General features: G+C 39.8%; 1 protein-coding gene across 3 annotated transcripts in view; it reads right to left on the bottom strand.

Moving 5' to 3' along the window:
* Positions 1-15,362, bottom strand: part of LOC104121974 (CREB binding protein) — an 83,605-nt gene that overhangs the window by 27,034 nt on the left and 41,209 nt on the right. Inside the window, exons 5-15 of one of the 3 annotated variants that reach the window (XM_035889663.1) lie at positions 13,424-13,666; positions 12,690-12,789; positions 12,099-12,245; positions 11,517-11,634; positions 8,615-8,807; positions 8,427-8,480; positions 7,126-7,220; positions 6,289-6,477; positions 4,359-4,778; positions 3,549-3,728; positions 3,133-3,319 (exon numbers count right to left, since the gene is read on the bottom strand). In XM_035889663.1, coding sequence (XP_035745556.1) covers positions 3,133-3,319; positions 3,549-3,728; positions 4,359-4,778; positions 6,289-6,477; positions 7,126-7,220; positions 8,427-8,480; positions 8,615-8,807; positions 11,517-11,634; positions 12,099-12,245; positions 12,690-12,789; positions 13,424-13,666 — 1,926 coding nt within the window. Of the gene's footprint in view, positions 1-3,132; positions 3,320-3,548; positions 3,729-4,358; positions 4,779-6,288; positions 6,478-7,125; positions 7,251-8,426; positions 8,481-8,614; positions 8,808-11,516; positions 11,635-12,098; positions 12,246-12,689; positions 12,790-13,423; positions 13,667-15,362 lie in introns of all 3 variants that reach the window. The other 2 variants (XM_009634046.2, XM_035889664.1) reach the window with 2 other exon arrangements.

The following is a 15,362-nucleotide window of genomic DNA, read 5'->3' as shown; positions in this document are numbered from 1 at the left end:
ACTAAGCTAGAGTATCTTCCAGAATAAATCCAGTCTTAATTTAAACCCAAACTACAAAGATCGAGCACAACTTTTGCCAAGTTCCTTAAAGCTTAATTACCTTTGCTGATAAAGTTTACAACCTACTTTCATTTTAAAGTCTGAAAAAATTAAAATCAAAATCCAGTTGTTATTTAAATTTATGACTTCACCTAAAAACATGAAGAAAAGTTGCCTTCATCTTTAGCAGTAAAAAAAGCTGCTCTGCTTCCAAGGAGCGTCACTAATAACAGAACACTCGATCACAGGATCTCCCTATACACAGATTTTACAGGAAGGTTCCTGTTCTCCCCTCTCTCACTTTTCCTCAATTAAATGCTCTCGGTTCTCCTCCAGTAGCTAGATGATCTTCTTAAGGAGCTGGCATCCAGTTATCCCATTTTGTCTTGGATGTGTGGGTGGTAAAAAGAAAATGGGATCTTTGCCTGAATCACGATGACGTATTATTATCTGCCAGAGAAGAATATAATGCTACCTTTTTAAATTTTTATTTCTTTCAAACAGAGGAAGTCCTGCTTATGATTACTAAGGAGAAAATTTGTAAAGGAAGATGAAGACATCTTCAAAACAATAAGGACCATGCACCTGAATACCCCCCCAAAACCAAGCCCTTGCAGGTTTTACATAATTCTGTCTTCTAAGGAAGGGCAGAAATCAGTAAAACTAATCTTGAAGGTCAATCTAAGGCAGCCATCTACAATAAGGAGACAGGAGTTACCCAAAGGAGTGTTATACTGTTTCTTTTGAGAAGACCTCAAGGGTAGAGGCAAGGAACCAAACCCCTTCCTTTCTTGCTTATGTTAGATTGGCAGAAAAAAAAAAAAAAAGGCAAAACAGAACCAAACCCTGAATTTGGAAGGGTTTGGTTGCCCCCACTTACGAATGCAAAACCTTGATGAGGAAAAAAAAGCTTGCATCTGCAATTCTCCAAAAATCTAAACTACAAAAAATTTAGGTGTGAGTGAACAGAGCAGACCAATATCTCAGCAGTTTTGTCCTGGTCTGTTCTCTGGCCCGTGCAGTATTTCCCATCACTTAAGCCAGGTTACAGTCTAGTTATATGAGGTGAGCACAGCCAGGCCGATGGTGTTCAGTACACCTGGATGGGTGGTACAGGTGAGATTCCAACTCCACAACAGAAGCCACTTGTACCCAAAACCCTCACTCCTTTAGGGCCCAGAGGAATCTTTTCAAAGATTAAGGTATCAGGCCACAACTTGCTAAGTTATACTATAGCATAACTATAGCTATAGCTATAACATACACTTCCACCTGCGAGCCTTCCCCTTAGCAGTGACAGCACGTTATCTGCTATGTCCCAGGTTACTGTGGCGTGCACCTCAGGAATCTAGCCGCATGGGAAGGAAGAAGAGTTTCCAATACTTTTGTAACCCATGAAAAAGTCCAGATGAGTCACATCAGTAGTTTTAAAATATCCTATAACTCTTAAGCACACTTCACACTATTTGCTCTCAAATACCTCTTGGTTTATTTAGCGTTTTAATACAAACGCTCTATTAAAGTCAAACTACTTGGTGAGAAAATGTCACCATTTAAAATTGTATATGCTGTTGTACCTGCCCACACATTATACTATACGGTTACTTAGTGACAATATTTCTAAGATAAATTGTGTTACTAAATGAGGTATTGGCAATAGGTAGTAAGCCAGACTGAATCAGCAGAACGACAGCACAGCTCTTCCATGGACTAATTCTGCAAGAACCTTCCTCTTTCAACCGCTCACCTCGATTTACTTGCAAGCGCACTCCTCCTAACAAGCAGCAATGATTCTTTCCACTGTGAATATAACTGGTTTATAAATACTAATACGCTTTCCGCTCCCTCTGTTACATTTTGTTCGAAATAGGCTCTGCCCGTTAGTTCTGCAGCACACTCTCATTTGGCTGGCCCACCATGCTACAAACTGAGAATACAATCTACATGAAAATGTGGTTCGTAGCGTTTCATTATAAAAAGATTATGTTTAGTAATTAAATGCAACCCAAGGCATATACAAGAGATCAAGATTCAAGCTGCATAAACTTTAAAACTTTATGATTTCTTGATCACATTCTGAAAAGCATGCACCCATAATGTTCTCTTAGCGTAGTTATAGCAGTTTCCTTTGCAAGGGAGAAAGAAAAAAGTAATGAAATGGATCATCACTTTCCCTTCTTTGACATATGCAGCATGTTGAAAGCTTACCTTTGGTCAAAACCTAAAACCTAACCACAGAAAACATCATTTCAAAAAACGGGATGCTAAGAGACAGAAGTTTCTAAACACCTCAGGTTTTTTGAGTCCAAAAACCTATCTTGCAGGCTCCCACAAAGCTTGCACTACAAATGGGGTAATTTCTTCTTGCCTGTTTTCTTTATGAATCTTAATCAATTATTTGTTACTAACCCAAGGCATGCATTCATTTATGTACATCCATTCAAGATCTGTAATGCCATCAAGTTTTCTTTTGGAAAAATATACAGTATACAGATACAGTCACACCTCAATCTATGCTAACACTGTAGATTAATTTAAGAGACTACTGACCTAAAGCTTTCAGATGAACACTACTCTAAAAACTACACAGGACTTCAAAGTTTAAGGCTATTGCAGCAGACCAGCCTTGGAGGAATACAGATTCAGGAGAAGAGTTCAAGCACCTGATTCTCCCAGAAGTGCAGTCCTCTAACGGAAAAGCAAAGCAATGGATATTCACAGTTACTGAGAGCATTATATCTACACTATGCTCCCCTGAAAGAGCACTGGCTAAGATGTACAGGGAGAGATTTATGTCTGTAATTTCTCCAGCAATCACTGCTTTACTGCCTTGATCCTTCTGGGCAGAAACTGGAAGCTGTGAGAAGACTTGCTGCGATCAAGACCACAACAACATGCTTTTCTCACCTGTCATTCATATAACATCAAAGCAACGCTACTTTCAAAAATAAATTGCACAAAGTATGGATCTCTTAGAGCTCCATGTGCTGGCATTCGTGTGCAAAACAGACCTCCCAGCAGGAACTGTGACCGTGGAAACCAAATGCTAGAAAAATAAAGTACAAAAGAAAAACTCAGTTTTCATACACCTACTTTTTTTGCGGGGCTGAGATGGCGATGTGGATTGCGAAGTGGTTCCGTTAGTGCTGCTCTCCTCTTCCTCTTTAGCATCTACTTTTATTTCAGGCTTCTTTTCTTCTATTTCCATTGGCTCCTGTTTCAGCTCTGTTCCATCTGTTTCTTCTTTCGTTTGTGAAGATCCTTGTAAATCCTCCTCCACCTTAAGAAAGGATGCAACGAGATGTAGTATTACATCTATGACCCAAACTTGAGTCATCAAAATATTAGTTTGAGATTGTCAAAGCACTCTCCATCCATGGCTTTCCTCAGGACAGTTACTTTCCAGTAACTACCCTCCTCTCGCCCCTTAGCTCACCAATTCAGACAAATCATTAAGTGCTTTTATATCTATCACTGCTTTCAGTTAAGCTGTATAGAATCTCATTTACCTCAGTCTTAGCTTCCACTTGTGTCTCACTAGTCTCTGGCTCAGTTTCTTCAGTTTTAACTTCTGATTTGCTTTCTAGCATTGGTGCATCTGGTCCTAGTTGCTGGGAATTCGTATCAGCACTAGCAACTGAGGCAGGGGTGGGGACCCTGTTATCAATACTAGCTGCTGCCTGGGATAGCTGTTGTAAAAACAGTACAAAAGAAAGACACTGCATATATAGAAATATTTTCCTTTACTAAAAATGAACAGCACAAAAAAGACATGAGATGATATTCTAAAACAGTGCAGAACATGGATACAGGAGCTCACTGTAGCCAAGTTTCGATATAACACATTTAATAACTCTGCTTTACAGAGGAGAAGCCAAGGAAGAATTCTGCCCCAAAGAGGCTTCTTTCAGAGAGAAAACGCCTGCCCAGTAAAACACTGTACATTCCTCGACATGTGCATCCATCCTGACTGAAGCTTCAAAGAAAAAATTTATGCAAATTTCATGATCAAAAAAGACTGATTCTGATTAAGGTCAAATATAGTAGTAGGCCTGTTATGCCTCATCTTTCTGCACACTGCTGCCATTTTTACTCTGAGCAGTTTGAAGTCATTCAATACACCCCCCTCCTTCAAACAATGCTGAGAACCATCTGAACACACATACATTTTTACACATCTCTAATGAACTCTTTTGGGCTAAAGTAGAAGCTACTATTGACAACTATGGGCTCTATGCATTCCCGACTTGGTGCTATACATAGCGAGAACTCTTGTGGAATGCCACTACACAAGAAAAATGCAACTAGCTGGTACTTACTGGAGTGCCAGGTGGCTGTGCCTGCACAGATGTTGGCTGTTGCTGAGGTGGCTGTGGGGTTGGCACAGACTGGGGTTGAACTGGGGTCTGAGGTTGCGGTGTGACTTGAGCCTGTGCCGCAGTCTGCCCCGTAGGTGTGCTTTGCGTCTGTGTTGCGTTTGGAACGGAACCCGGTGTCGGTGTTGGAGTTTGTCCTGAAGATGAGACTGGTGTCGAAGGCTGAGTGGGTGCTGCTGGCTGAGGAGGAGTCATTCCAGTTGGTGTTTGGTGCTGAATAGGTGGCATCCCAGCAGCAGTGGACACAGGAGGTGTAGTCTGATGTAGAGGTGGCTGGGTCACTGGTGGACACGGTAATTGCCCACTCTGCGGTCCTAGCATGTTCATGGAGTTGGGAAGAGCAGCACTGGGAACCTGCCCCTGCTAGAGGGAGAGACTTTCTTACAGACATGTGACTCCCAAAACTCTGGGAATCACACTTATCCTTTAAATCACAGCACTGAAGTCTTCTTTAACAGAGTACTGTAAGTCTAAACACGAGATGAGCTATAAACAAATGCTGCTACTGCAAATGACTATGCTCTGATTTCTCTAATCGTTTTCATCGGCTCTTAATCAAAGACCTTACTCCTAGACCTAGATGTGCCATGCACGTCCTTTTACATTAATTCTACTGGCACAGAGAGGGAATCCTCACAATGTCTGAGTAACGCAGAAACCCGCAGGCAGGCAATCTCTAAATCGTGCCCATTAGCTGGGCAAAGGTCAGACTTTGCATACAAAATGGTTTCGAGCAAATATGCATTTTAGGCAAGGACTCGAGAGCAGCCCTGCTTTAGAAGAAAGTTGAACACATTTAATGCCTGCCCCACTGCACAGTGCAAGACGTAAGAGGTTTTTTCTGTTTTGTTTTCTTTTTTTTTTTTTTTTAAATTCTAATTAGACTACTCCAGATGCTTAAGAAAATTGTGTATTTGCTTTTCAGAGCAGCAACAATATTCTGGATGTGCACAGACTTTTAAACAATACATTTTTCTACAGGTTGCATCAGATAACTAGCGATAAAAAAAAAGAATACTCTATCCCCAGATGTACCTCTTACTGTTAGAAATCTAAATCAGTTACTTCCTGCAGATGAGGTTTCAAATTTAAAACATGCTTCTATATTGCCTGTACATGGTCAGTTTTATTTAACTAAGTGCATTAGGAAAAAAATGTTCACAATGGAGGTGGTGAAACAACTGAGACAGGGCCCAAGAAATTGTAGATGCCCCATCCCGAAATTATTCCAAACTTGACTCAGCAGAGCCCTAAGGAACCCGATTTAAGTGATCTCTCATTTGAGGATGGGACTGGACTAGAGATCTCTGGAGGTCTCAACTAACCTAAATTACTTGGACTGAGTTAAAAACCAAGCCTCTCCCTGTGGAAAAGCATATATTTTGGCATCATAAGCACAGTTGCTACTTCAGTGACCACTACTGTAACAGAAAAATGTTACAGAAAAAAACCCCAATTTTCTCTTCAGAAGTAGACAGGTTAAAACAAACTTTAAAAGATCTTCCCCAACCACTTTATTGTAATTCTTGATTTAAAGTTAGCTACTAAGGTTCACACAAAGACAAAAAGCATACGCTCATAAACGTCCCATAAACTAACTTCTGATATTCCCCCTAAAAAAATCTCACCAGCATGCATTTTTTTTAGAATTTAAATCAGGAATTACAGGGCCTTGCCTCCCAGTTAGCATATGTAGGTAGGTTATATAAGAGCTCACGAAGAAGGCAGATGTAACCCAGGACCCCCCAAAGTCAGGGATGACTACAATAAACAATGGATGGATATATAAATAAGCAACCATACATAAATTGAATAACTTAGAACAAAACCATTTAAGAGTAAATAACTCCAAGTATTAGAAAATACATCTTACCTGTGCCACCCCAGCCTGGGCTGTCGACTGACCCATGCCCACACTGTTCACATTCATAGCCCCACTGGATGCTGGAAACTGATTCTGGGGCAGGAATTGGTTCTGGGTAGGAGCCTGGCCCATCATGTTGTTGGAATGCGCTCCCATCATGTTCTGTGGCTGAGGCATTCGGGAAGGAGACATTGCCATCTAAAAAATTAACACCCAAATTAAAGACATTACCACTTAGTATTATGTAGCAAGACAAAGGAAAATACTCAATGTAATCAACCAAAAGATAAGACAAAAAAATAAAAGGAAAACTGGCTTTGGTAAACCAAATGGAATGGGCATATGCATAGAACTTTAGCATTTGTTCCATAGTATTCATGAGGAAGTTAAACAGGTAATATTCAAAACTCTACTAAGAGTGTTGAAAACTGCATTTTGTTCTCTGAGCTAATAGAGATAAGTCCTGTGAAACTGAAAATATTTTTGTTTTTCTAAAGAATAAAAACATATTATCATGCAGGAATAAAGAAGGTATATATACTGCAAAGACACAGTTTCTGAAAGAACTATGCTCTTCCACAGACTGTTGGAGATTATTGCATCTCTGGCATCTACCTCTCTAAAGTTTGGTTGTTTTGGTGTGTACCCCCTCCAGGCCCCCAAAAAACCCATGTCAATATTGAAAACAAACACCTCAATAAAAGCCTGACAGATTCGGTACATTTCCATTAAATTATCCTACAATTTACAGTAATACTCTATGACATGGCCTTTTCAGAACAGCATTGACACCACTAAACGTAATCCACCAATTTTGAGAAGAACTTGGTAACAAGAAGTACGAACCGCAGGAACAGCGCCCATGTTGTTCATTTGTACAGGGTGGTTCATTGGAGAAGCTGCGCGGGGTCCCATGGGTGCTTGTGGCATCTGTACATTCCCTATGGACATGGGGTTAAACTGATTCATTCCTGCAAATGCACCCCCAAAACAACTCATTAGGAACAAGTCATCAGAATTGATGTATGTACACTCTACTATAAAATTAACATTTATTATGACTCAAGTTTGACTGCCCTACACACTTTATCTTTTTAACTTTGTTCAAATTACTTGGCTTAAGAGACAAATCAGGGTGCAAGAAGTATTTAGAAGAATACCAGTTGTTTGTCAATGATACCTTGGGATGGTTTCTTAAAATCAGGCATTTGCTTTGAAACAGCAATGTCTTATTCAGGCCTCACTGAAATGGTTGAAGTAAATAGGATAAAAATACATGTTGTATATATGAAGGCAACTCCTAGCCTCAAACTGGGACTAAGTGATATTCTTCAACAGGCATTGTGCTTTTTATAGAAAACATTTAACCCCTCCAAAAAACCCAAACTTGTTTAACAAGAATAAAGGTGTAAATAAATAATTATGGAGCTACACTTGCTGTCAAATTTTTCTCCTACTGAAATGCATTTTAAAAGGATGTAACTTCTTAAGGACATTTCAACACAAGTTTCAACTTACTACTAACTCTAAGCCAAGAAATAAAATAATTGGAGACACTTTTTCTGGAGGAAGCTGAAGCACCTAAAAGTCACAGGGTTTTATTTTTCAGAAAAAAACCCCACCCAAACCACCCATGAGCCCACAGCAGCCTAAATCAGTGATGGCAAGCCACCAGCACTACGAACAAACTACAAGGCTTCTTTAGAAGCTCTTTCAGCAGAAACAAAGAAAGGATATCATTAGTTGTATAGATTCTAGGATTAATGTGCTAGGATTTCCAGCTACAGGTGTATTTTTGGCTAATTAACTGATGAAAACATGCCAGGATCCTCCTCCTCCCCATCCCCCCACCATCACAGTGTTTTAAGTGAGATTATCCACAGTATTCTTGCTTGTGCTCTCGTCTTTTTGAAAGGACTGAATTATTTCCCAACCGCTAGCAAAGTATTGGGTATATATTGCCAGTTCTTACGACAAGACTGCACTGAGACAGTTCCTGCTGCAGAGCAACAATGAATGATGCTGAGAAAAGGGAGACCCAGTAGTTCCCCCCACCCCAACTCCTAAAGAAAAACAGAAGATCAGCTTTTCCCTCTAACAACTACTTTGAACCCACAAATTGCAATTAGAAAGGAAAACATAGATACCTTGAGAAACCTGCATACGACTTATAGGCACGGTTGGCATGGACATAGGCCCATCTGTAACACAACAGAAGAATGGTCAGCATAAAACAATTTAAAATATGAACTTGAGATTAACCTGAGAGCCCAAGGACACGAACTGTGCAGAGCTACAGCTGAAATGCAGAAGCACCTCCTATAGAAGTACTTACTGGGCGGCCTCACGGGCTGTGCCTGGCCCATGGCAGCAGCCACCTGTGGGATACCAGGGGGCTGAGGTCCTGGGGTCTGTAAGGCTGGCTGATTCCCCAACATCCCTTGTTTATGTAGACGAGACCTCCGTTTCTCTTCTAGCTCCTTTTGTATCTTATAGATTTTCTCTGCTAATAAATGATAGTATTCATCCTAAAAGAGAAAAAAGTACTCAGCGTCAAGTGTAAGAAAGCAGCAGCAGAAGTCATGTTGTCTACCAGAACACTGTCACCTGTTTGTTTGGTTTGTTTTTTTAAGGTATACACCTGCCTATTTGAAAAAGAAATACTGCTTTTCGGAATTCTGTTAAATTGAGACAGTCTCATCACTGCTTTAACGCAGAAAAGGAAAAACAAAGCTTCCAAAAAACACGTATGAGGCTTGGCTTTATGGCTATCCTTCACATCTACTCTGAGTAGATTAGCAGACAAAGGAGAAGACTGCAGGTTCTCTGTTGCTTTGACAAAGCCAGGAAGCTGTGATTTAGTTTCTAGGTGTTAATGATTTTTAAATGTTATTTTCATAATAAACATTTCCACTCATTCACAGACAAAAAAAACCCCAAAACCAAACAAACATTCCCAGCAACACAGTTACACTAAATAAACTTCAGGAGACAGATGTTAAGGACAGATCAATTTTTACATAAAGAAAGGAACCGTTCTTCTCCTAAAGAGTCTAACTACCGACAGTCGTTGCAAGGAATAAGCAAAACCAGACAAAACCCCAAAGGAATGCAAGAAATCGGTGAAGAATAGTCCACAGGCACAGGCAACTAAACACGACATCTGTACGAGATGAAAAATCCATTTTACTCAATCTACATTGACAACAGATCAAATAAGCCAGTCACAGTGCACAGCAAGGTAGACAATTCTGCCTGTCAGCAATTGCTGGACACGCACCTGCCAAGTGCATGAGATTACACACTTGTTAAAGGCAAAACATCCCCACAGACCCTGAAGACTACATTTCTTTCGTGGGGCCACCTGTGCTCTTAAAACCCAGTGTTACATGGAGCAAAGGTTGAGTGATGCTTGTCCCACAATCATTTTAATTTCATCCAATTTTTATCAACACTAGAATTTGTTATCGCAGTAGGAGTGAGTTCATTTCAGAAAACGAGTGAGATAGGTATTCCTCACCAGCCTTTTTAAGAAAGTCCAGTGTTGCAATCAATATAAAGCTTTGGTTTTAGGTCACTTCCCTCCTCCAAATGTCTCAAAATTCCATCAGTGCAGACCCTTTCTGCTGTCCAATTTAAAAGCACTACAGCCCCTTCCCTCTTCCTGCTCAAGACACTTCTCCTTTCACTTCCGATTTGTAAATTTAATCTTGTGCTACTTTCACACTGCAAAGATTCCTGAGAAAGGACATGTTCACAAGCAGCACATACTACTAAACCAATGTCAAACTGCTTACAATGATGCCTCAATTTAATCTGTTTTTCAATGTCAAAGTAGAACGGATGCTCCTCAAAAAAAAGGATGCAATTCCACACGGCATCGTTAATACATTCTAAACTACTCCCTTCTTCCAAGTTTGCTGCTTGGAGCCAAATACGTTAGATGAATTCTCATAAAAGAGACTTCTGGCAACAAGGCTCTGACAGCTGTTTTAAGAGGTGAAGAGAAGATACTTCTGGGTATTAGTCTGGCATAGAGGTCAGAAGACATTTAATTTTCTAACCCGAAGTCTACTACACTCATCCTTACTGAGGAGGTATTTAGATGCTTATGCATGTCTACAAAATCCTCGTTCTCTCTAAAGTTGTTTTCTAAAGCTGCCAGGGTGATCAAGGGTGATCACACACAAGTCTTCCTTGCTAAACAACCTCTTGGTAGCCACAAGGAGAATACGATATTGCCACTGACCAATGCTGACACAGTAGTAGGATTACAAGTATGGCCACTGCCTATCTACCTCTAGGAATTAAAACTTGCATTCCATCTTCAGCTCTTCTGGGAGATCGTCTCAGAGGGGCAGACTAAGTGTTACTGTCTTACTGGATGATTATCACCTGAAATGCCACTAACTACTCTCTTTAGATACTCTTACCTTATTTAGGAAAGGACCTCAAGATTCTGATCAGGTAAGATCTCATTAGCTATTATTACTTGTCTTTACCTGATGAAAACTTTCAGGGAGTGGTCCCTTTAGGGTAGAATTACCACAGGGCCATAATGAAATACTATCCTCAGCATGTCAATCAACAGGGATTTGCTCCCTCTGAGTAATAGAGATTCAAACTGACACCTCTTTGCAGACAGAGCAAAAATCACGAGCAAGAACAGGAATTCTGTCTTGTTTCCCATGCACAAGGACAAACGCAGGCAAACTGACTTCTTCCTATATTGATATGTGGAACAGCTATGTCTCTTAGTCAAATCACTCTCGGTGGTGCTGAGTAGAGGAGAAATAATTTCAACAGTGCGGGTAAAAGGTAAGCAATATAACAGGACTGTATCCTAGAGAAAACCTCCAACGGTGAAGAGGCACTAAGAAAAGTTTTTAAAATACTATTTACGCTGATTTCCAGATAGGAAAAAGTCGGCAAGGGAAAGATCAAGAACTGCAAGCTGTGCTCCAATCTTCATGCACGTCAATCACAGTTTCAGGAGGAATGTAAATAGAGCTGGGACAATGTTGTCTAGTTTTCATGGAGCTGAGGGAGGTGAATTAGCTTGGAGTGACATTAATCAGATGGCTTGAGACTACACAAACACTGCCATAGACAGAAAGCACGACTTCCCTCTTCAAGAGAACAGTGAAATGATTCTCTGTGGTTTTCATTATGCTTATAAGATTTGTGATACTACTGTTCTTGAACATGTACTGACTACCTGGACTGAAGCAACATACCCTACTGTTAGCAGATTCATACATATCTCCTTCCACTTTCCTGGCATAAGCCACCAAGTTCTCCATGCGGCGATCCTTCAGTGCTGCCGGATCAGGAGTGGGGAAGATGGCTTGGACACTACAAGAAAGGAGAAAGAATAAAAGAAAAATTCTTAAGAGAAAAAAAAATTCAATACAGCTTTATAATATTCAACCTGGACATTCCTTCACACGTCAGAGATGTAAAAGCGTATCAAAATTGTTAAAAAAGGAATCTATACTGCACTATTCCCCACAGGATTAAACAAATTCAGTGATGAAAAAATGTGAGGTTTAACTGTCTATAGAATGTAAATACTTGTTTACTATAGCAGAGTGCATTTACTAGCAATATGAACTAATTTAATGCTTATTCCTTAATGAGCACAATGAATGAACTGAAGAGGAGGGTTAAAGGCAACAGGTCATCCTCAGGGGCCCAGTGGCAGAGAACCACCACTGGTACCTTTCTCATCAACAACTTTTCAGCTTAAGAGTAGAACTACAGTAGTGAAATTCTTAAAAAACATTCAGGAAAAATACGTGGTCTTGGTGAATACTTACAGTTTATGCACTAAATGATTGCGCAGGTCCTGAGTGACATGTTCATGCCATGCTTTCCTTACCCCGGTACTAGAAGGAGGTGCAGCCGTTGGCATTGAGCTGAGGTTTCCAACATTGCCAGAATTTGTGCCATCATTCATTAGTGGGCTAAAATAAAAAGGGACTGTTACAGTACAGCACGCACAGTACTGTTGTATGTTTGATGCCTGAAGTAATTTTTAAGTAATTCCTTTCATCACTTCTAGCTACTGCATCAAACGTTCTTTAAGCGAAATTTTGGTATCGGCAAACTGCAACACATACAGCAGCAAAGCTCAGGAGTTTGCAAGACATGGTTTGAATGATAAAGAATCACAACTTAAAAATGTAAAATATTCTTCCTTTGGGAATTCATTTATACTAAATATTCTAGGGCTCTCTGGGGGGACAAAGTGGTAGATATAGAATTGAAATAGGAAAGAAAAGCGAAGCCATAGACACGATTGATCATTTCCATGACAATACAATTAGTTTTAAAGCATGCTCTTTATTTACATTCATAAGCATGTAAAAATATGTTTAATTGAGCAAGAATAAAAATGCGTGCATTACTTATTTGTCCCAAGGGATGTTGGAAGAGCAGTTTCAGAAATTAGACTAGCTTGCTGGTCTGTTGTTATTCCTCCTGTGGGAAGGTTCATCTGGTTGGCTCCTTTGGGACAAAATTAAACAACATTGGCACCCAGTTGACAATTTTGACAGTAACATGGCAAAACTACACTTTACTGACCAACTGGCTAACGAAAGAGACAGTGTATCAGATAAGTACTTTTATGATAATATCTGCTGTGGTGCATACACGTAGCTACTTATGGAATAAAAAATTACTTTCAGTCTGAAAATTTTTTCTACAAAAGCCAGTCTATTAAAATTCATAAACTCTTAAGGCTAGTTCAATAAGCTAAAAAGAAGGTAATACTACAACTAAGTTCCAGAAAGAAATCAGCATTTGAGACAGAATCATCTGCTACAACAGGTGAAATACTTGTTAAACAAACCAAAGTCCTTCAGCAATTCTGTCTAATCACTTTAGACAGCAATAAGCTATGGACTATTATTTCAAAAGAAACTAAAACTACTGCTATTTGGCAGAAACAATATATTCAAAGCTTTCTAATATTCAAATGTAAAGGAATGGTAGTGTTTATGACTAGTAAAATTTCAAGTTATTAATCAACATGAGCAGAAAGTCACTACTCTGATCAAGTGAAACACTAGATTATCCTAAAAAATCAACAGTTCAGTTTATTTTAACGCCTTAGTTTCTTGGTATTTTTTCCACCTACCCAATGCATTAATGGTCCTCATCTGCTGGTGAGCCTGAGGCTGTGCCGGCTGTTGGCCTTGTACCTGGGGCTGCAGCTGTGTTTGAGGCTGGTTGCCATATGGCAGTCCAAGAGCAGCGTAGGCTCGTTGCATGGAGCTGGGGTCAATCGGATTAGGATTACTTAGCGATGGAGTATTCTGCTGGCCCGTGCCAACAGAACCGATGGAATTTTGGATTCCACCAGCTGGAGACCCTAGAAGGGCTAGAAAAAAGAAAGGATAAGAAAAAAATTTAAAATCAGTGAGGACAAGCAGTAAAGCAAATCATGCCAAGAATCAACAGAACATGCTCATGGTTGTATGGTATACACCTTTCTGCCAAAGGACAGAACAACACCCGAGATGCCAAGTGGGGAAACTCAGCCTTTGATTCTATAGGACAGAAACTACCCTAGTAATTAATACATGCAGTCTAAAGAGAAGTGCTCTAAATTTCAGGCAGATAAGCCCATAATTACTGTATAAAAGTATTGGCTCCAATATAAGGCTAAATAGGATTTTCATGCTTGGGACAGTATACTAAGGAGGGGGAAAATAATTAATTCCTCTACTTCCCTCTTTCCCATCAATCCCATTTTAGGTCAAAATATTTGGCTCCAGAACAGAGGTCCTGAGTTCAGCAGAAATACTGTGTCCTTGGACACAAAGGTAATACTGGAGATCTGTTGGTAGAAATTTTCATTCTGAGCAGTCACTAGATGAATCCTCTGAAGGGCAAATTACCCTAAACCCCAAGTTATTCAGAGATATGAAAAGCCCTGATGGGTGTCAGATTGTACTGACAACATCTAAAATAATTTGAAGAGTCAGAAAGGGGATGAGCCTGCCACAGGTTTTGGTAAACGATTTAGATAATAGTATTTAGGTATTCATTAACCTATATGACCACCGCAACCAACCGACCTCTCTCACCACACAGATGCATGGAGGAGTCATTTCCATTGTAGACAGGAAATGGAAGCAACAGGGAAAAGTAGTTTTTACCAAACCCCAAAGTGAATAAAAATCTGCTTTCCAGTCCTCATTTTAGCTGCCATTCTAAGCAATAACATGTTCTATTGTGAATGACACGTGGGGTGTATTCTTCACTACAGAGACACTGCCTTTTGATAACCGAGACTCTGGTAGAAGCAATACATACTTCACATTTTCCCCCTCAAGTAATTAAATATGTAATGTGCATTACAAATTTGTGAGCTAAACACAGCAACAGTAACAGCTTTTAATATAGGCAAAAATAGCTGTTTTATGAAATATTAGGAGAGGCACATGGTTAGAAAAAAAATAAAATCAGGAAAACAAGCCTTCTGAGACATTAACAGCATTATTTAGGCTTTCTTAAATCCTTACCCGCTATGGAAACTGAAAGAATCACTGAAAGATACACACAACTTTCAGCTTCCATCCAAAAGAAAACACACACATTACAGAGTCCAGAGTTTTCCCTCTCCAGATGAGAATTCAATTTGACGTCATTTGCCAAAGAACTACAAATAAGTATGGTCAGAGATCCCCCTCTCCAGAATAAGCAGCCCCACAGAAAACATCCTTCCCCCCCCCCCCCAAGGATAATCCACAGTATTGTCAATACTGGGTCTACCATGGAAATTAGGCTTACATATGCTGTGGACACATTCATCTTAACTTTTGAACTCACTAGTCATTTCCAAGCGAGTTTAAAAACAAAGATAGAAGCTGACTGAGATCCTCTAAGTTTCATAAAATAACCCAAACAGACATATTGAAGAGCAACTGCATTAATTTCTTGTTGGACTTGCACATAGCACTCTGGAATCACACAATTTAAGAGAAAGATACCTCTTCACTAGCACAAGCCAAGAAATAAGTCTAGAAAGGTTAAATAGCACAAAACTCGTGGCACCTTGGAATTCAAAAGGT

Source organism: Egretta garzetta, unplaced genomic scaffold (assembly GCF_000687185.1).
Source record: "Egretta garzetta isolate BGI_Z169 unplaced genomic scaffold, ASM68718v1 scaffold372, whole genome shotgun sequence".
Taxonomy (NCBI): domain Eukaryota; kingdom Metazoa; phylum Chordata; class Aves; order Pelecaniformes; family Ardeidae; genus Egretta; species Egretta garzetta.
Note: the sequence above shows the minus strand (reverse complement) of the source record. Positions and strands in the feature narration are given on the sequence as shown.